Raw genomic sequence first — 22,613 nt, forward strand, 5'->3', positions numbered from 1 at the left:
AAATGGCTACATGACGTAACATATAAATATAAGGCAATCGGAAGACACATTCAAAGATTTAACTATGAGATGTAGTATTCCACACTGGTCACTAGGGGGCAGTAATTTTACTGTCATGTTTGGTTAGGCACACATCAGACTTGATCACCTCAACAACCGATTTTTATTGCAGGTTTGAATGATCTCACATAAGGCGCGGCCTACGCCAAGCAAAAACTATTTAATATTTTCTGTTATTATAATTACTATAGGGCCGCATGGTGGACGAGTGGTTAGCATGTTGGCCACACAGTCAGGATTTCTCCGGGTACTCCGGTTCCCTCCCGCATTCCAAAAACATTTCCAAATTGTCCATAGGTATGAATGTGAGTGTGAATGGTTGTTTGTCTATATGTGCCCTGTGATTGGCTGGCCACCAGTCCAGGGTGTAGGGGACCTGGGATAGGCTCCAGCCACCATAGCCACAACCATAGTGAGGAAAAGCGGCATAGAAAATAGATTATTACTCCGTATATTGGATAATCCAAGTGCAAATGTCACTATAGGGGTGTTATTTCATGTCTACAAGGCTCTAATTAGGTTATTAGACCACAGTTAGAATGTCCTAAACTGATTTTCTGTATAAAAAAAGTAATCCTACTTCATGGATATTCACTTCCCATGGCCGGGTGTAGATTGAATGAACTATGGTATATAATTGAACTCATAGAATTATAATAGTCCATAGAGTTATTTGTCTGATTCCCTTTTTTTAGGAGTCACAGGAGAACATGTGGAAGTTGCTTTGCAATACTGGCATGCTGAAGCTATAATGACAGAGCACCTCCAGATACGTATGGCCCGTGGGCCGATGTTTGGCCACGTCTGATCTTGGGAAATTCCACCAAGTCCTCTCATTGTGGGGACTAAGCTCATTAAAGTGGTGGAGCAGATGGTCCAGACTTGGTCCGGGCATATTGTGAGTGAGTGAGGGAGTGGACATGGTAGGACAGATGTGCGAGGTGACCACAATTCAGACAACTCCCACGTGAGAAGCTTCACCCCCTTCTTCAAAGTCCACCACCTGGAAGTAAAACTTTAAGTGGATTTTTAGGGCAGCACTGAATCAGGCATGGTTCTTCTTCTTGGATATGGAACATCTTTTAGTAAAACAAGGCCGTGCCAAATGTTTGAACAATAACACCCCACCACCAAACACTGCAGGTGCTTAGCACCAAAACTTTAACATCTGCTGCCAGGAAGCTTTTCCTGTCTACCAGCAACTGTCGCACCGCAAGGGAAAACAACGTTACTTAGATGCACGTTGTTTATCTCGGATGGAAGTCACAAGAAGATATTCCTGACAAGATGTTCCACGCTGCCGTTGTGCCTTGTTTGAGGAAGAAAACCAAACCAAAAGCAGCCAGCGTGACTGTCGCCAGGCACGAGGTGAAGTTCAAGGAGGTCAGACTGTTCCTGGTGGAGAAGAAGATGGGCTCCAGCAGGAGACGCTTTTTGACACAACTGGCCAGGTCAAAAGGCTTCATAGTGGATGACATCCTCAGGTTTGATACCCTTTAAATGTGGATTTGTTACTGTACATTCTCCGGGGGCCTGGGTCCTCCACCTTTGTGACACAAGAGGCTACCTGAAGTACTGGAGATGGGGTCATGTGACTGGCTACTGCTTGGACGTAATATTTATTATGTACAAATTCTGATCACCTCACAGGTTCCTCAGCATTGCATAATATAATATAATATAATATAATATAATATAATATAATATAATATAATATAATATAATATAATATAATATAATATAATATAATATAATATAATATAATATAATATAATATAATATAATATAATATAATATAATATAATATAATATAATATAATATAATAATATTCTGCATTAAATAATATTTACTGATAACATTAATGGGTGCAAAAATAAATTGAACATCTCTGGAATTAAATTATAATATAATGTCTAAAAAAAAAAAAAAAAAAAATTTAAAAAATTGTCCTGTCAGAAATTCATTTCAAGTTTTATTGGATAAATATAAAAAAAAGAAATAATTTTAGCTATATTTTCATTTAATGGCGCAATGAAAACCCTGATAGTTTCATTAAAAAAATCATAACGGGAAAAGGATGTAAACAGGTCCTGTCCTGAGAAAACAGGATGTTTGGTCACCGTATGGTTAATGTCGGGTGGAAGGAAGCGATCACGTTGGTGGTTCTAACGGCTACTCTTCTCCCATAAATAGAAAACGGAACAGAGACATTTTGGAAATGTTCTCTCAACTTAGCCGAAACCTTAGAAGAAACTGCACACAGAAGCTTTTATTTCATGAGTTTGTTGAAATGTTTCCACCGAGGTGCACAAAACAAAACAAAAAAAAATATATATATATATATACTGTAAATATTTTTGTGAGCTACCTGAGGACGCCTCAGGCCTTCATTGTTCCTTTGTCGCTAGTTGAAAGTGCTCTTACATGCTAAATTGTGCACATTCTTCTGTGTGATCTAAAAGAAAGCATCAGAGTCAGCGATGAAACGACAAAGTGAAACGACAAAGCGCACGTTCCACTCGGGTGTTTGAACCTCTTTAATGACTTACAGAACGTCTTAGCCACGCTAGTCTTGATAAGCGTCTCCATGTTATGCTGCAGTTATTGATTCAGGCCCCGTGTCGTGTATGCTGTTATCCAGGGTCCTGGTGAGTGTTTGTGTGTGTTTGTGTGTGTTTGTGTGTGTTTGTGTGTGTTTGTGTGCCTGGCGGCCTCATGGCAGCATTCCCAGAAACGCAGCTTGAGTGCCGCTTCAGTTGCACTCGGCTTGGTACAATAGTTTGAAACCAACGGCAGGAAGTAGAGCGTGCCCGCCTCAAACCGACGTTAATGCGGCAAGCTGACAAAACTGATATCAGCTGCAGTTTGACCCAAACAGCAAACCGTCCGGGTTTTAACGCCGCACCCAACATATGGCTGGATGTGCCGCGCGAAGCCCTCCGTGGGTGACTTTGTTCCAAGATGTTCAGGAATATGTTTCAAGTAGGAATCATTCCATCCTACACGATATTCTATAGACTCATGGAAACAACTAAGAATAAACTATTGAGTTATAACAGAGTAAATAAATAAAACACGTCCTACGGCTTTCATTCATTCTCTATGTCGCTTGTCCCCACTTGACTTCCAGGGGAATGCTGGAGCCTATCCCAGTTGAATTCAGGTGACACGCAGGGCACACAGTAGTAAGTGTCCACAGTAGGGTAAAGTACAAACAATACAAAAATAAAGAAAACTAAACAAGGCTAAAAAAATGACCCTAGTGAGGAAATGGATGGATATTGGATAATACGAGTGGAAATGTCACTATAGGGGTGTTATTTCATGTCTAAAGAGCTCTAATAATGTTAATAGACCACATTTAGCAGTGATAGCTGGGATAGGTTCCAGCATACCGTGACCCTGGTGAGGAAATGGATGGGTGGCTGATTACTATTTTGGATAATACGAGTGGAAATGTCACTATAGGGGTGTTATTTCATGTCTAAAGAGCTCTAATAATGTTAATAGACCACATTTAGCAGTGATAGCTGGCATAGGCTCCAGCATACCCGTGACCCTGGTGAGGAAATAAATAGATGGCTGATTACGATATTGGATAATATGAGTGGAAATGTCACTATAGGGGTGTTATTTCATGTCTAAAGAGCTCTAATAATGTTAATAGACCACATTTAGCAGTGATAGCTGGCATAGGCTCCAGCATACCCGTGACCCTGGTGAGGAAATGGATAGATGGCTGATTACGATATTGGATAATATGAGTGGAAATGTCGCTATAGGGGTGTTATTTCATGTCTAAAGAGCTCTAATAATGTTAATAGACCACATTTAGAAGGGATAGCTGGGATAGGCTCCAGCATACCCGTGACCCTAGTGAGGAAATGGATGGGTGGCTGATTACGATATTGGATAATACGAGTGGAAATGTCACTATAGGGGTGTTATTTCATGTCTAAAGGGCTCTAATAATGTTAATAGGCCACATTTAGAAGGGATAGTTGGGATAGGTTCCAGCATACCCATGACCCTAGTGAGTATAAGCGGCATAGAAAATGGATGGGTGGCTGATTACGATATTGGATAATACGAGTGGAAATATCACTATAGGGGTGTTATTTCATGTCTAAAGGGCTCTAATAATGTTAATAGGCCACATTTAGAAGGGATAGCTGGGGTAGGCTCCAGCATACCCGTGACCCTAGTGAGGAAATGGATGTGTGGCTGATTACGATATTGGATAATACGAGTGGAAATGTCACTATAGGGGTGTTATTTCATGTCTAAAGAGCTCTAATAATGTTAATACTACCACATTTAGAAGGGATAGCTGGGATAGGCTTCAGCATACCCATGACCCTACTGAGTATAAGCGGCATAGAAAATGGATGTGTGGCTGATTACGATATTGGATAATATGAGTGGAAATGTCACTATAGGGGTGTTATTTCATGTCTAAAGAGCTCTAATAATGTTAATACTACCACATTTAGAAGGGATAGCTGGGATAGGCTTCAGCATACCCATGACCCTACTGAGTATAAGCGGCATAGAAAATGGATGGGTGGCTGATTACGATATTGGATAATACGAGTGGAAATGTCACTATAGGGGTGTTATTTCATGTCTAAAGGGCTCTAATAATGTTAATAGGCCACATTTAGAAGGGATAGCTGGGATAGGTTCCAGCATACCCGTAGCCCTAGTGAGTGTAAGCGGCATAGAAAACGGGAGGATGTATTTTTTATTGTTTGTATTAGTGTTGTGTTTTTTAGATAAAGCAAAACAATATTTTTGTTAAAGTGAAAGTTTTGAAAACGTCTGGGATTGAATGAATTAAGACGATGACGAAGTTACGGATCATTCTCGATGTGAAACTCTTGAGAAGAGCTTTTAAATGAAATTGCATTCATCATGGCGTTACATTCATTCCACTCCGATGTGCCTGTTTTTTATTTTGACGGAATTGGAGGCGATTGGCTGAAATGAACACGGCGGCGTCTAAGCCTCAGAGACCTCACCGTGCCCGAGCTCTTTGACTTTAGCGTGTCCTTGTGTCAGGGCTCACGGTCCCACTCATTCACCAAAGTACAATCTGGCATTGAGCTCACATTCTTGCTCATTTGCACGTTTATTTCGCTTGTAGGGGGTCGTGGTGCTCCAAAAAAAGGGGGCAAAAATGTTATTTATCTCCAATGATCATCAATCCTAATTATAAAAAGCTTTTCCGTTGGAGTGAAAAATCAAGCCTTAGCATTACACTGTAACTGTATGTCATTAGCCAGTCCTTAGACTTTTCACTGCATTAGCTTCTCAAGGTTAGCGCCCAAAGTCTTTGGGAATAGATTGGCGGCGAGACCCGTGTGCCAAATAAATAATCATTTTGACAAATTGCTCACTCACGTTCCGGCTTGTGAGTTTTACGCTTGGACCCCAGGATGCAGAGATAAGGACCCAAAAGCAGGTAAAAATAGATTTATTTATGCTATGCAGCAGAACGACGCACTAGCAAGTCCGACTCAAACAATGACAACGAAGCGACAAAAGGAAGACGCGACGGCTGAGCTAAATACAATCAACAAATTGCTAACAGGTGCGTGAAGGAGAGAAAGTGACGGAACACAGGAAACACTACAAAATAAGAGCGTGAGAACAGGAACTAAGGCTGACCAGGTGAAAACAAGAACTGTCACGCAAGCAAAAACCTTCCTGCTAGCTTGATTTTGGATCAACCTTTGCAATGAAAGTATTGTCACGCTCCGTGGTGACCCGGGGTTGGTTCTATTCCTGATTTTTTTGTCTCGTTTATCCTTCTGCCCTTTATATTTATTATTCTGATATTCTGATATTATTCTGATTATTCCGCTCAACTCTTTTTTTGCACCATCACCCTCAGTTCCTGTTTTTTTTTATGCTTGTCTGCATCCCGGGATCAATCCACATCACTCAGACCAAACCTGACAGCTGTAGAATTATTCTATTAGATTCATATTTGTCTTCAATATTCCCTTTTATTAAACACACTTAATAAATATATAAACGTAATAAAACGAATATATGATGGGTATATGATGATTCATGAACAGATGGAATTGGAGTCACCTACTGTGTCAACGTTTAGAAGCTAATTTATGCATAATAATGTGCAAGAATCCACTGCACGTGTTATCTATTATCGCTAATATTTGAAAATATGAATTAATTTTAGCTCAGAGTGTGTTGTCATTCCTTTAGTTTAGCTGCCAGAACACAACGTTGATGTGATTCCTCTTCATTCACAGTGACGACATCACTCACGTGGTGTCCGAGGACAGCGGGGCAGCATCCTTGTGGGCGTGGCTGAAGGGGCGTGGCCTGAACAATCTCTCCAACATGCAAGTATTGCATATCAGCTGGTTCACCGACAGCATGAGAGCCGGGAGGCCTGCAGCGGTGGAGAGCAGACATCTCATCCAGGTTTGATTTAGGATCCACACGGAATCACATAGGCCAAGGTTTGGGAATACCACCCGGCGCTCCGTAGCCAACGGTTAGCGGAAACAGGATCAAGACATACCTGTCAACGTTTGCAATCACTGGCGGTACCACAGAGGTTTAGGTTTTTTTCTGGGAATGTTTTATATTTGAGGGAGACGGGGAAAAAAGGGGGAAGTTTCTTGGGGAAAAGGAAAGGGCTGACAGGTAGGACTTCTAAAGTTCCTTCTATGTACGGTACGTTTGTGGCTTCACTGTATCATAGTTTTTCATAAATATGTGTTAAGGGATGGCTCAAACCTGCAATAAAAGCCTGTAGATAAAAGCAAGTCTGGTGCTTGTGTATTTCACTCAACAATAAAGTAACTTTACTGACACCTAGTGGATACCAGGGTGGATACAAGCTATCCTCACGTCTTTGAATGCATCATCTGAATGCCTTACATCTGTATTTTAGTTCATTCAGCCATTTTTATGCTGGAAAAAAGAATAAGTTTGGCAAAACATTTGTACAATTTGCTTAAATATGCATTTTTTTAATTAAATTTTTGAAAAACAGTGAAGCTACAAAACTGGACGCGCACATGCAACAAGGAATTCATCTATTTTATTACGTATATAAATACATCACAACACGTTCATGCACATATGCCCCCAAAAGATGGCACTGCCGGGCTTTTGGGAAGCCCAAAAAGCATATCGAAGCAAAAAAAAAAAAAAAAAAAAGAGTCAAAGACAATGTTTGTTTTCATTTTTATTTCCCCCAAAGCCAGTGTAAACTTTCCCAATTCTGCTTCCCTACGACGGAATGTTCCTACGTCTTCTGTGAGACTCATGAGTGGCTTTCCTGCAGCAAGCCCGTCATGAAATGACAGCGTTAATGACGCCATGCTGACTTTTATTGATGCGTCTCCCTCGGTGAGCCTCTTTTTGTTTGGTGACGCGTGTCCCCTGCAAACTGAGCGAGGCAACTCCGTGTGTGCGGCGCTTTAAATAGATTATTTATGAGTGATAAAACCATTCCAGCAGCTATCATGTAGCCATATAATATTCCACAAATAGACTCTTTCTCGGAGGGATGTTGGCCTATGGATCCTTTTGACGTGTGGAAACGAAGCACGCTTGTCTACGTTTGAACACGTTAATATAACTCATATGCAATATTTCATAATAACTGGAACCCTTCTGCTTTATGGGGTGTCAGCATCTCTCTTTGTGTATATTATGGATGTAGGATGAAGGATGTAGGATGAAGGATGTAGGATGAAGGATGTAGGATGAAGGATGTAGGATGAAGGATGTAGGATGAAGGATGTAGGATGCAGGATGTAGGATGAAGGATGAAGGATGTAGGATGAAGGATGTAGGATGAAGGATGTAGGATGAAGGATGTAGGATGTAGGATGTAGGATGTAGGATGAAGGATGAAGGATGAAGGATGTAGGATGTAGGATGTAAGATGTAGGATGTAGGATGAAGGATGAAGGATGCAGGATGTAGGATGTAAGATGTAGGATGTAGGATGAAGGATGAAGGATGCAGGATGTAGGATGAAGGATGTAGGATGTAGGATGTAGGATGTAGGATGTAAGATGTAGGATGTAGGATGAAGGATGAAGGATGCAGGATGTAGGATGAAGGATGTAGGATGCAGGATGTAGGATGTAAGATGTAGGATGAAGGATGAAGGATGTAGGATGTAGGATGTAAGATGTAAGATGTAGGATGTAAGATGTAAGATGTAGGATGTAGGATGTAGGATGTAGGACGTAAGATGAAGGATGTAGGATGTAGGATGTAGGATGAAGGATGTAAGCTGTAGGATGTAGGATGTAAGATGTAGGATGTAGGATGTAGGATGTAGGATGTAGGATGAAGGGTGTAGGATGTAAGATGTAGGATGAAGGATGTAGGATGAAGGATGTAAGCTGTAGGATGTAGGATGTAAGATGTAGGATGTAGGATGAAGGGTGTAGGATGTAAGATGTAGGATGAAGGATGTAGGAGGTAGGATGTAAGATGTAGGATGTAGGATGAAGGGTGTAGGATGTAAGATGTAGGAGGTAGGATGAAGGATGTGGGATGTAGGATGAAGGATGTGGGATGTGGAATGTGGAATGTGGGATGTAGGATGTAGGATGTAGGATGTAGGATGTAGGATGTAGGATGTAGGATGTAAGATGTAGGATGCAGGGTGCAGGATGCAGGATGCAGGATGAAAGATGTAGGATGTAGGATGTAGGATGTAGGATGTAGGATGCAGGATGAAGGATGAAGGATGAAGGATGAAGGATGAAGGATGAAGGATGAAGGATGTAGGATGAAGGATGTAGGATGTAGGATGTAGGATGTAGGATGTAGGATGTAGGATGTAGGATGTAGGATGCAGGATGAAGGATGAAGGATGTAGGATTTAGGATTTAGGATGTAGGATGAAGGATGTAGGATGTAGGATGTAGGATGTAGGATGTAGGATGTAGGATGTAGGATGCAGGATGAAGGATGTAGGATGTAGGATTTAGGATTTAGGATGTAGGATGTAGGATGTAGGATGTAGGATGTAGGATGTAAGATGTAAGATGTAGGATGTAGGATGTAGGATGTAGGATGTAGGATGTAGGATGTAGGATGTAGGATGTAGGATGTAGGATGTAGGATGTAGGCAGCCTGCCCAGCTGTATAAGACACATATTAGGATGCATAAGACATAATCATGTAACATAACTGGGGCTGTCAAATTATTCAAAAATGTCAAAAATCAGATTAATCCCACTTCTTAAATTAATTAACTATGATTAACCAGCCATTTTTTGCTGTATTCAATAAACAGAAGTCTAAATGACAGAACGGGATTATATATATTTGCTTGTATGAACGACTCCAAGTCAACTGAAAAGTCCATCCATCCATTTTCTATATGGATAGCAGGGGGTGCTGGAGCCTATCCCAGCTGTCTTAGGGCAAGAGGCGGGGTGGCCAGCCAATCCCAGGGCACATATAGACAAACAACCATTCACACTCACATTCATACCTATGGCCAATTTGGAGTCGGCTAACATGCTAACCTGCGTAACAATGGAATAACTCTTTTAATGGTCTTTTTGATAAATGTATAATTGTTATGCAACATATATGACAATAGCAATAGTCCTCAGATCATCTGAAAAGTTCTCCCACTAAAAGCACGACTAATTGAATGGACACAATGTTCCCCGTGTGACGTCTAATTATGGTCAAATATTTGATTCTACCCTTGACATATACTTTGCAAATGTGAAAGCGTTCCTACGTAGAATGAAAAAGGCAATTTACAGAAGGTGAATTGGATGATAGCGAGCAGATTTGTAATGCCACGGGTTCAGTGCCGTAATGGATTTGGATGCCACCAGACTGTGAGATGAGTGTCGTTAGCCTGTTGCCCCGGAGACACACGGTTATAACGCTTTTTTTTTTATGTAATTCAGCTTGAGCTCCTGCCTCTTATGGTCGGGAATATCAGCCGAGGAGACGTCTAGCCAGGCGGGGGCTAAACAACTTCAAAGATGACAACAATACAAAATGATGCATTTATTTCTTTATTTGTCTTTTTCTACACAGGACGCCTTGCCTGCGGTTCCACAGGGTTCTACACTCGCCCCTGTGGCAGCGGTTTCTCAATATGCCTGCCAGAGACGTACGAGCACTGACAACAAAAACAAGATTTTCACAGTAAGTTACCTCACCACGCTACATAGTCTTTTATTTTGAAGTGTCATTTCCATTCATACGTTTTCTACCGCTTCTCCTCATGACGGTCTCGGGTGTGCTGGAGCCTATCCCAGCTGTTTTCGGGTGAGAGGCGGGGTCCACCCTGGACTGGTGGCCAGCCAATCCCAGGGCGCATATAGACAAACAACCATTCACACTCACATTCATACCTATGGACAACTTGGAGTGGCTAATTAACCTAGCATGTTTTTGGAATGTGGGAGGAAAGTACCCGGAGAAAACATGCAAACTCCACACAGAGATGCCCAAGCGGGGAATCGATCCCAGGTCTCCAAGCTGTGTGGCCCGAGCGTTAACCACTCAGTCCACCGTGCAGAAGTGTCATTTCATTTGCACAAATCGGTTTTACATCGACAAGCATAGCGCTTGATGGTTTTACACCTTTGGGGACGCAAAATATTTGCCCATCATCCACAATCCCGATTGGAGTCACCAATCCCGAACATGTTTTTTCTAGACGCCACGTCCTAGCCATTTTTAGCTAAAAATACACTGAGGATTTTCATCTATTTGGCCGATAAAGCCCTCTAAAAAACAAACCAAACCCTCCAACGATATCGTTTACGGCGTATTGTTTTCACATAGCGCATACCAACTTATCCTACTGCAACAACAAAAGCCAAAAATCCCAAATCCCGGCACACTTTGTGAGTACTTTGGGACAATCGAGGATCCAGAACCTTATGTTCTTGAAGCTGCGTATACGGAGGATGAGCTACAGGTTTAAGAAGCTCACCAGGGAGTAAAACGTCGGTCCAGACGGGGGCAGAGAAAGTCGGGACCGATTTGGGATTTGGGAGTGTAAATGTGGAACGGCGTTACCGTCGATGGAAAGGCTTTGTGTATCGTTGTATCAAAACCAATGAAGAATTGTTCTCAAAAACAAAGACTGCGGTACTAGAAGCTTTTTTTTTTGTGTCATTGTTTTTGGAGCATTGTTGAAGATTTTGATATAAGTAAGTCCCCATTATCTGCGTTGTTAGCAAAAAACTGAGACAGCTATCAAGAACACACCCAAGTGGAAGTCTCACATCGAGATTGTGGATGATGGGCGAAATTCCAGTGTAAAATACTTAAGTGTAATATACACAAGCTTGAAGTAGAGTGAAACAAAAGGTTAAAAAAAGTACTAGAACATGCTGGTTTGGGGGTGCAGGGTGAGTATTCTTTACCGCTCTATGTAACGTAATTTCAGAAATACAATTGAAATATTAAAGAAACATTTTGATATGTTAGAGCAGCAAAAGATAATAAAGTTGAAAAAAAAAGTTATTTTATATGAATAAAGCCAAAAAATGGTTATTTGAGAAGAAAGTGATGTACAAAAGACCAAATTTCAGTTATCACTGACTATTTGGACAAACTTCTTAATCGATGTCTTTATCACAAAGACTATTCCTGAATTTGATTGCATCATTCTGTGATGTTCTAGAATGAACTTAGTCCAGTTTGGTGTAGAACCGCAGAAACTCCTGACCTCCAGCCCATCAATAAACTAATAAACTAATAAACTAATAACCAGGGAATAAAAGCTCATATAGCCGACAAGATTAGATCCAAATCCACGAGTTGGTCCACTTTCATTTCCAGTCGGGGTAATACTGAGGCGTTCCAATCGTGTTATCGCTTTTCCCTGACTGTGTGTCACTACCACACACCACACAGACACACACCACAAATACACTCCACTGCAAATGAGATACTCGTGCTGCTGTGACACATTGCAAGCACACCAGTTGACGTGCTCACAATGCGTGGCACAGAACTGGCGTATACTACGTAGTACATAGTACATGCATACCCCGCAGGCCGTATATTCTTGGCCGAGGTGGGTGACAAACATGACAGTCGTCACAAAAAAATGATGGATGTGTTCCTGAGTTGTCATGGAAAGTGCTGGAGGTGTGAAAACCAGGCCCAAAGATTCCTTAAATAAGGCAGTGAAATGAAAAAAAAAAGGACAAGGTAGTCTTCATGTCAGCGATTTATTCATACGGAATAACATTTATGGATAATGATTGACATTAAAAATGTCATGCACATACGTGTACATATCTCCATGCAACATGCACGCATGAACAGATCCTTTTCATGCCTCGCATTAATGGGTGCTGCCCAGCTTTTCATCTCCTGTTCTCGTTCTCCATGAACTCCACAATTAGCAATCCCACCCAGTTTCTCAGCTCCGTGATGAAGTCATTAACCTCATCTTCAGCCACCAGCCTCGGGGTGAAGAGACATAAGCTGTTTCTTCAAATCGACATTCGCATTATTCATTGAAAAAGATCCATCAATCCATGTCTTAACATTGGAAAAGATATTGATTGATATACATTATAGATATGTAGGGTGGACTAGTGGTTAGCCCGCAGGCCCCACAGCTAGGATATGTATTGTATATTTCTTATCTACATTTTGAGTGTTAAGTTGCTGTGTGATGATTTTTGCGTTTTTTTTTTTCCCCTAAGATGACAGTCAGACTGTTATATTAAATAATGACCTCCCGTAATTTTCGATGGGTTGCCTTGTTACACCCGCAAACGTAATAACTGCCCACCAACGTAATAAACCACAAACGTAATAATCCCGCAAATGTAATACATTTCCCACAAACGTAATAAAATTTGCCCACTGCAAACGTAATACAGAATTTCTTGCAAATGTAATAACTATTACATTTGCGGGAAATTATTACATTTTGTTTGTGGGCGTACATGTGCGTTTTAGTTACAGTATATTATTGTGTGTGTGATTTTGTGTGTATATGGGGAATAAACAATCAAAAGAAATAATGAAATATAATAATAACAGTAATAACATTCTATTAAAACAATTGCAATTATCATGATTGTCACGGTTGCGCTTGGCGGTGTTGCGATACGACCCCAGGATGCAGAGAGCCGGACCAAAAGTGCAAATAAAAGGTAGTTTAATGGCGTTTAAGCAACGTAGACAGCAACTACGGGCAAACCAAACACAAAGACGATGAAGCCACAAACGAAAGAGCACACACCTGAACTAAATAAGGAGAGTGGAAATTAGAGACAGGTGTTTGAAATGAGTCAGAGAAAGCAGAAGGGAACAAGAAAGGAAGTACCAAAATAAGGGCATGAACAGAGGCAAGGAAGGAAAGCTGTCACGAGAGGGTGACGCCCACATCGTGACAATGATTATGTTATCTTTTTTAAATTTAAAATAAATTATAATTTAATAATTAAATATTCCTTTAATGTATTCAAATGATACTCTTTGAATAATATTTATTCCACAAAAAAAGAAAAAAAAGAATTATCTTGTTAAAATCCTCAAAATGACATCTACAGAAGAAAGAACAAATAACAACAACAACCACAAAGATCATTATTTTGTCTCATATTACATTTGTGGGAAGTTATTACATTTACAGATTTTCACTTTCCCACATATGTAATAATTTCCTGCAAATGTAATAGTTAATACATTTGCAGGAAATGATCTTTTGTGTACGTAGTAAACATTTAGATCTTTGACTTGAGCTCATGGGTGGATCATCAGCCAGGATCTGTTGAGGGAGGAAGAGGAAGTAGATGGTGCGAAACAGAAAGTAGGCTACACATCATGATGCCGTACTTTCTCCGCTTGGTACTTTTCCTTTCTTGCATCACTTCTCTCTGATGTATTGTTATGTCCAACCGCTCTTCATTTTTTTCTTTCATAATCCTGGTCTTGCTCTTGATTTGGTTTGGAAATCTATACGGCTCAGGCAAAAGTGAAGGCTGCTCTCTTGTCGTCTCGGCACCCCCGGGCCTTCTCTGTTATCATTTCAACACAAGTCAGACGCACACAGACACAAAAATTGACATTGTGTCTCGCGTTGATTGACAGGCTGCATCCAATGGCTTTTTTTCTCTAATGGCAAAATGTACACACACACACACACACACACACACTTCAACAGAAGTCAGGGAAGTGGTGTGTGACTTATGCGGAGGTTTATGCATGTACGTATTAGCATAGGCTAAGTTGAATCCTCAATGTAATTCAATAGATTTCCTCCATCTTTATGTAGAATTTAAAATTGAAGTATTTGATATTGATCCGATACCAAGTAAATACATGCCTAGTATCGCCGATACACAAGCGATACACAAGAAACGGCTGCAGTCGGACAGGAAACCAACTGAAGCTTAAGTATTGATCTTTTTACATTGGTATCGATCCATGTGGACGCCCCCCCCGTGGTGCGCCACCATGCCCATCTTAGCAGCTCAGTCTACCAGATTAACAAACGGAATTACCACCGGACGGGGTGTGCCACCTTGCACTGAGCCATGAACCTTCAACACTACGTAAGATAAAGTATCTCCAGTAGGAATCCTGCTGATGACATCAGACTGACTTGAGCGTAGCGTCCGAAGCGTAGGGCGTCTCGAGTCACGTTTTACAGTTTTCACGAACGTATGCTCATTAGAGGGGACGTGTTGGCTCCAACCAACCACACTTGGTCACTTGTAACAGTCGCTTTTACATGACGTGATTGATAGGCATAAATAATCAACCTGCGCCAAATCGAACTGTTACACGAGTTTAATGTCGATATCAATAAAAGTGCTAAAAAACAAACCCAAAACGATGCAGCAATGGAATTATGGATCGTTAACACCCGTACTTTTTAACCACGGCACACATTACGTCTACTGTCTGACAAATAATATTCTCCAAACGGAGATTAAACCTCCATTGCCACAGCCTAACAAAAGTTTTACAAAGTATTATAAAAGTATTATACATGACAATGAATACACATTTTAAATAGTACAGTACAGTAAGCCCTTACGGTTACTTACTTACAAGTGAATTTCTGCAAGTTACGGTCATTTATAAATAGAATTTTTTCATAATTTCATCATATAAAACCCATTTATGACATTCTTAATACACTTTTAACATGATTGGAGCCCTCTAGACATGAAATAACACCCCTATAGTCACATTTACACCGGTATTATCCAATATAGTCTGGATTGAATACACAACAGTAGCTTTTTTAATGGGATTATTGTGATCCAGTCTACAATAAAATCCTGTTGCTACACAAAGTAATCTGATTACTGCTTTCAAAAGTAACTTAGATATGTTTCAAATAATCAGTCAAGTTAGAGTAAAAGTTACAATGACAACCATTTTTGCCAATTTTGCTATGTCGCTTATCCTCGCGAGGGTTGCGGGCGTATGCTGGAGCCTATCCCAGCTGACTTTGGATGGGAGGCGGGGTAAGGCGGGGTACACCCTGGACTGGCCACCAGCCAATCGTAGCCTGACATTGAATTTGGAGCGTAAAAACTTTTTCCTGTAAGAAATAGTTTCTTTTTTGTGTTTCTGATTGTTCTCATTTTTGCCATTTTTGTTTTTATTTGTATTTTTTTTCCATTTCTGCAGTATGCCTCAGGCTTGGTATGGCTTGATGGCTCACTGCGAGCGAAAGCGAAAGCGAAAGCGAAAGCGAAAGGAGAGGGGGAATTTTTGTGTCTGGAGCTGATTGATGTGTTACAAAAGTCAGCCTTAACGATCTGCGACGCTGCAGCTGAAATATTTTTGCGGAGGTTCATGTTGCTTGCGGGGAGCGGCGTGCCGGCGTGGTGTGCGTTGCCACCTCCGGCCAGGCTCTGGAGACTGAGGGGGTGTGGGGGGGAGGGGGGGAGACTGATATGAAAGTGCATTTATCTTTCCCAATATTTCAGCAGTCGACTGACAAAGGTTGATAAAAATAAACGTTTGATAAAAATAATATTTTTGTATTGTATTTCCTGCTAGAAATAAATCTTAGAAAGCTGAAGCATATTTTTTGGTAAGTAAGTGATTAGCAGATGTGATAAAGATCAATGAAAATGACTGGAGCAGCTAATTGCGTTGAACCTCTCCTCAACGGGGTTTCTGACCCGCTTTCGTGATTTCTTTGTGCTCACCCAGTGAGGCGGGTTGCTGTGAGAACGTGACTCGCAGGCATGCCCATATGTGCTGGTGGGAGGTAACTCGTCATGCTGCATCAATGTCCTCACTAATTTTGTGCCCCCCCCCGCCAAGTATAACATCTCTAATTAGGGAAGCACCGCAGTTTGTTCCGTTAGCTCACTGCTAACTCCTTTCAGCCGATACGATGTTAATTTCCAGAATGACGGTGAGATCAGAAGACATATAACTCCGATGTAGACGCGTCGCGACTTGTAACGGATCTCGTACACAAACATGGACTCTCATCGCTCCATTACAAGCCCAGCTTGCATCTCCTGTTTGCTGCCTGCTGTGTGTGTGTGTGTGTGTGTGTGTGTGCATAGGCTCGCTCCATCTCCACGTGGTGCGCTAAGCGGGTCAGTGCGTCTCCTGGGTGAGATGGTGCGCTGCTTATTGACCCGAGGCTGCATGTCTGCACGAGACAGCGGGGGGTGCAGCGGCCTCAGACGGGGGCTTGGCTTCAGGCAAAAGTGTGGCTGAGTCTTCTCTGGTTTGTGGTCCAATCAGGGTGGACGTATGAACCTTACTAGAAACTCCTTTAGTCGAGAACGTATGCGATGAAATTGAAAGGATAATTGAAATTGAAACCTACTTTTATTCTCTGGCTTTTAACTCGGAGTGAGTCGTTTGGTCCTGTGTCTTTTAGTTCCCCCATCCCGCCACATTTCCTCACTAAACAATTGAGCTTCTTTATGGTAAAGGTAATGGTAATGGTAATGGTAATGGTAATGGTAATGGTAATGGTAATGGTAATGGTAATGGTAATGGCAATGGCAATGGTAATGGTAATGGTAATGGTAATGGTAATGGTAATGGCAATGGCAATGGCAATGGCAATGGCAATGGTAATGGTAATGGCAATGGCAATGGCAATGGCAATGGCAATGGCAATGGTAATGGTAATGGTAATGGAAATGGCAATGGCAATGGCAATGGCAATGGCAATGGCAATGGTAATGGTAATGGTAATGGTAATGGCAATGGCAATGGCAATGGCAATGGCAATGGTAATGGTAATGGTAATGGTAATGGTAATGGCAATGGTAATGGCAATGGCAATGGTAATGGCAATGGTAATGGTAATGGTAATGGTAATGGTAATGGTTTTATTTCATTTGAACATGCATCAGATTCCAATTGAGTGCATCCCATAATCAGTTCCCAGTTCCACATGTCCAAAAGGAGTAGGAAGAAGCAAAGCTTATTAAATCCTACCCCGCCATCTGGTACTTTTACAATCAGTAACTGTTACATTTGTTCACTTCCTGCTTTCATAATATAGTTTAAGGATTTTAATTGTAATTGTAATTTTAATTTTAATTTTAATTTTAATTTTAATTTTAATTTTAATTTTAATTTTAATTTTAATTTTAATTTTAATTTTAATTTTAATTTTAATTTTAATTTTAATTGTATTTTTTTTGGTTTTGTTTTTATTTTATTTTTATTAATATCGAATCAACTGAATCACTGAGAAGAAAATTGATCTTAGAGAGCATGGTGTACTCTGTACTCTGTACTCTGTGTACTCTGTTGTGTGGCATAATAAAAAGCAGCATGTCAGCAGCAATCAGGTCCCCCGTCAACAACCAACCAAGAACGTCTGCCAGCTTAGCAAACCAAAAGCGGCTTTACTGCATTTGTTGAAAAAGAAGTGTGGTCTTTAAAGTCATAGACAGATCCAATCATGGATTTATGCTGCTGATTTTGATATTGATAATGACATCCATCACATGGATGAACTGGCAGTTTTTCCATTTCTTTAGTGCTATTGGGTAATAGAGGTGAAAGTTATTAAATCCCCCCCAAAATACCATAATTTCTGTTGTATGAACAGCTACTTTATACTTTGAAGTAATTATGTACTAGGCTGGTTGTGGCAAAAACTGGTGGGAAAAAGATTTTCCGATGGGAACAATTCAAAATAGAAAATGCATAAAAGCTTATGATTATTAGTTAGAGATCCATTTAAAAACCCCAAGTCTGGATTATGTTCTATCTGCCATTTAACAAAAGGGCTCCCATTTGCCCCCCCCCCAGGATGCTTTTGAAGTGCTGGCGGAGAACTATGAATGGAGTCAGCTGAAGAGTTCATGCCTGACTTTCAGAAGAGCTGCATCAGTCCTGAAGAGTCTGTCGTGGGCTGTGAAGTGCATGGCAGCCACTCAAGGCCTGCCGTGCCTGGGGGAGCCCACCAAAGCCGTCATGGAGGTAAAGCGCTCATTCAGCCAATATAGACAGATCCCACCGCTTTTGTTTAAAGTCTACTTGCACGTATTTTTACCCATTCAATTACTACGTACTTGAATATTTCTCTTGAATTGAAGCGCTCATGTGTTTGCCTGGTTATACAGTCGAGTCTTGGTTAGCGTACGCCCCGGTTAATAGGTTTTTTTGGTTAGCGACTTTTGCCTCAGTTTAAGTACATTTTCTAGTTGACTCTTTAGTTTGAGTTATTTTGCATCTGCAATGAAAATAAAAGCAGATACATGAAGTTGGAAACACAAATTCAAGAAAAAACACAAAGGGTGGTGTCTGTGTTGATCTTCTTTTACTATGTAAGTACTATTCTTGATTCTTGATATGATTATTCTTAACATTGGTGATATTGCTGCACACCCCCCCCACACCCACAAACGTAATAAACCACAAACAAAATACAAATCTGCAATTTTGAATGTAATAATCCCGCAAATGTAATAACTATTACATTTGCAGGAAATTATTACATTTTGTTTGTGGGCACACATGTGCGTTTTAGTTACAGTATATTATTGTATGTGTGATTTTGTGTGTATATGGGGAAGAAATAATCAAAATAATAGCAATAATGATTTTATTAAAACAATTGCAATTATCACAACTATGTTATCTTTTTAAATTTAAAATAAATTATAATTTATTAATTGAATATTCTTTTAATGTATTAAAATGATAGTCTTTGAATATTATTTTTTTCCACAAAAAAAAAAAAAAGAATTATCTTGTTAAAATCCTCAAAATGACATGTACATCTTCTCCCTCATTATAAGAACAAAGAACAAACAACAACCACAAAGATCATTATTTTGTCTCATATTACATTTTTGGAAAAATTATTACATTTACAGATATTCACTTTCCCACATATGTAATAATTTCCTGCAAATGTAATAGTTATAACATTTGCAGGAAATTCAATATTTCATTTGCAGTGGGCAAATTTTACTACGTTTGTGGGAAATATATGACATATGCGGGATTATTACATTCAAAGCTGCAGATTTGTATTACGTTTGTGGGCAGTTATTACGTTTGCGGCTGTAACAAGGTGGAATAATATTCTACAATAATATTACACATTTAACAGTTATCCTCTTCTATCTGAATCTGAACCACGTGAACCACAAAACATTCCGGGGTTGACACCAAAGTTGGCGTTCATCTGTCAAAGCACATTTCCTACGAGATATTGGCGGTCAAACATAAAAAAGGGTACATTCATGAAACAAGTCATTCATACAAATATACAAGCATCACACACATTTTGATCGTTGATGAAAAAAAAAGCGTCTTACTGGGTTACTTGGCCATCGCTCCGCCGTCGTACTCGAGCAGAAAATGGCAGGTTGTCAGCGAAATATTGAAGAGAGGCCCTGTCTGGGAATGCAAGGTTAGCTGAAGCATTCAGCTGATAAAATACAGACTCTCTTGGTGCATGTTTGAAAATCTGTCAAGTCTGTCAGCTCGACGGTGGAATCATAAAAGAAAATAACATGCATTTCTCACCAAGACCAAATTAGCCTGCCAATGAACGACCTCTTGCTCGTGTTGTTTTTACAGCAGTCAGACAATCACCGCTAGTCACGCTTTTTTCTTGCTTTTCTCTGCCTTGTTAGAAACTTGGATCAGGAGAAGACAAGATGCAAAAAAGTGAAGCAGAGGAGATACTAGGTCAAAGCAAAAGGCTTGTGAACATTTTGAGTGACAGACAGGAGCGAATGAACATCACAAGTGCAAGGAACAAGAAAAAGCTGACATGAAGGTCCTGGCCATTGAGGCAGAGGTTGGGATGCGTAGACAGGAGGTGTATGGTGTGCATATGCAGTGTGTGTGTGTGTGTGTGTGTGTGTGTGTGTGTGTGTGTAGCATTCTTAGCTCGAGGCTTAAAAAGCTATATGAGTGCTGCACGACTGAGCCGTTATCAGCGTTGCCGTGGTTTTGGTTTAGCTGGATGGTTTAGCTCAGGGGTGGGCAAACTACGGCCCGGGGGCCACATCCGGCCCGCCAAGTGTTTGAATACGGCCCGCCCAATCTTTCCAAAGTATTTCATTTAAACTCAACATCCAACCTGGCATCATGGCCTGAGCCAACCTTTTGATGGTTTTATCAATTTCATTTTTTGACATGGTCTGTTGTTTACAAAGTGCTCCTGAAAAAAGGGACACAAGCACATTATAATAATAATAATAAAAATAATAATTATTATTAGATTATTATAATTATTATTAAAACTATTATGATTATTATAATTATTATATTAATGCTAATTATTATATTAATTATATATAATATTATTGTTATATTTGCATATTTTACATAGTAATAATATAATGATTATTATTTTAATTTTATTGTAATTATTATAATATTTTATTATTTTTAAAATATTTAAATATAAATATAAAATAATAAATAATAATAACAGATTGCATGATAATTTTACAGATACAATAATACCAGGTGGACTGTTACGTGTAAAATATATAGTCTGCCCCCCCCCGGATATCGGATTTATATCTGGTATATGCGTAAATCGGATTTTATCCGTTATAAAAAGGCACTTCCTTGACTATGTTTCCAATGTACCTGGACTGGGCAATGAAAAGAGACGTAAGGTAATGAGAATTTACCTTTATTGGACTCTGAGCATAACAAATTGTTAATTAAGCTAGGCCCTGTTACGCCCTACGTTAGGCAGGCCTACGTTATTTCCAATAGTGAGGTTAAGATCGCTAGTATTATTGACGTCACTCACTTTTATTTTTGTCCTAAATCTGGAGCCAGGAGAAAGACACGATGCGGCCATCCGATATATGCGAGGGAAATTGGAACGGGACTGGAGATTTTGTCCGAAATAGGCGAAATCCGTTATAAAAAATCTGATATATGCAATGAATTTTTATTGGAAATGCATTACAGAAAAATTGGTTCTTTTTTATCTGTCCGTCGTGAGCGAATTTCCGATATATCCGAGTCCGATATATCCGAGGTTTACTGTATAATACATACAATACAAAAGCATCAAACAGCAACATTAAAACAATAGGCCGAATCAGCAAACGCCGCATGAGCGCTTGGACTAGTTTTCCGAATTTTCCTGTTTTGTGCCGTTATTTTGGTCTTTGGTTTTCTGTTTGCAGTTGCTGGGGGTACCTTTTCCATAATAATCATGATGCACAAAGAGCATAACACAAGAATTTACATTCATGAAAATTGCGTATTTACAAACTCAGTGTAAAAAAATACAGATAAATTTTGATGATTTGTATGGCAGCATCTTCCAATAAAATCATCATTAGATATGATGAATTAGTCTGCAGTAACGACATAATGTTGACAGTGTGTATAACATTTCCCACTGAACAGTACAGAACCGTACTGCTTGGTAAAAGTCAACTGCTGCTCTGCTGAGACAATGAAGTTATGAAATGATGGAATGATGGGGAACAAAGGACAAACGTTTAAGTACGCAATTACTTGATGACTGAAATAACATGGAACTCTCTCACCGCTTTGCAGGAGATCCTTCAAAGTGGTCATTCATTTCAAGTTCAGAAAATTCTGTCGAGTGAGCGGTATCAAACCCTGAAGGTCAGCGGATGAAAATCACATCTATTTCCCTGTCTTTGCTTTCTCAACGTAGATGCTTTGGAATTGCCGTGAACATGATTTGCATTTTTGCCTCCTCTTAAGGACTTCCATGCAGCTCTTCAAAACGATGACTGCTAACCCCTTCTGAGACGAGCTGTCACATCACAGCTTTTTAATTACGCCCTTTCCTCGTTTCCTGACAGCTGTTCACGAGTGTGTTTGGGGTAGGACCGAAGACGGCGGAGAGATGGTACCGCATGGGGCTCCGCTCGTTCAGCGACATTCTGGCAGAGCCCGGCATTCAACTCAATCGGATGCAGCAAAGTGGTACGTCAACATCTCATCATCTCCACTTTTACATTCCACTGATTGGAGGTGGAGAAATCCACCTGGAGTTCACGGCCGAGAAAAACTTCCAGATACGGAATCCTTCAACTTCTCCATTTATGGTGCTTTTCACCACCGG

At 40.2% G+C, this 22,613-nt stretch overlaps 1 protein-coding gene across 1 annotated transcript in view; it reads left to right on the plus strand.

The window, feature by feature from the left end:
- Positions 1-1,347: 1,347 nt before the first annotated feature.
- The window catches only part of dntt (deoxynucleotidyltransferase, terminal), a 78,050-nt gene continuing 56,784 nt past the window's right edge, over positions 1,348-22,613 (plus strand). Inside the window, exons 1-6 of the mRNA XM_058064827.2 lie at positions 1,348-1,544; positions 6,343-6,517; positions 10,133-10,243; positions 18,335-18,505; positions 22,076-22,147; positions 22,351-22,474. Coding sequence (XP_057920810.2) covers positions 1,348-1,544; positions 6,343-6,517; positions 10,133-10,243; positions 18,335-18,505; positions 22,076-22,147; positions 22,351-22,474 — 850 coding nt within the window. The remainder of the gene's footprint in view (positions 1,545-6,342; positions 6,518-10,132; positions 10,244-18,334; positions 18,506-22,075; positions 22,148-22,350; positions 22,475-22,613) is intronic.

This window comes from Doryrhamphus excisus, linkage group LG10 (genome assembly GCF_037039965.1).
Source record: "Doryrhamphus excisus strain RoL-2023G ecotype Guam linkage group LG10, RoL_Dexc_Guam_v1.1, whole genome shotgun sequence".
Classification (NCBI taxonomy): Eukaryota; Metazoa; Chordata; class Actinopteri; order Syngnathiformes; family Syngnathidae; genus Doryrhamphus; species Doryrhamphus excisus.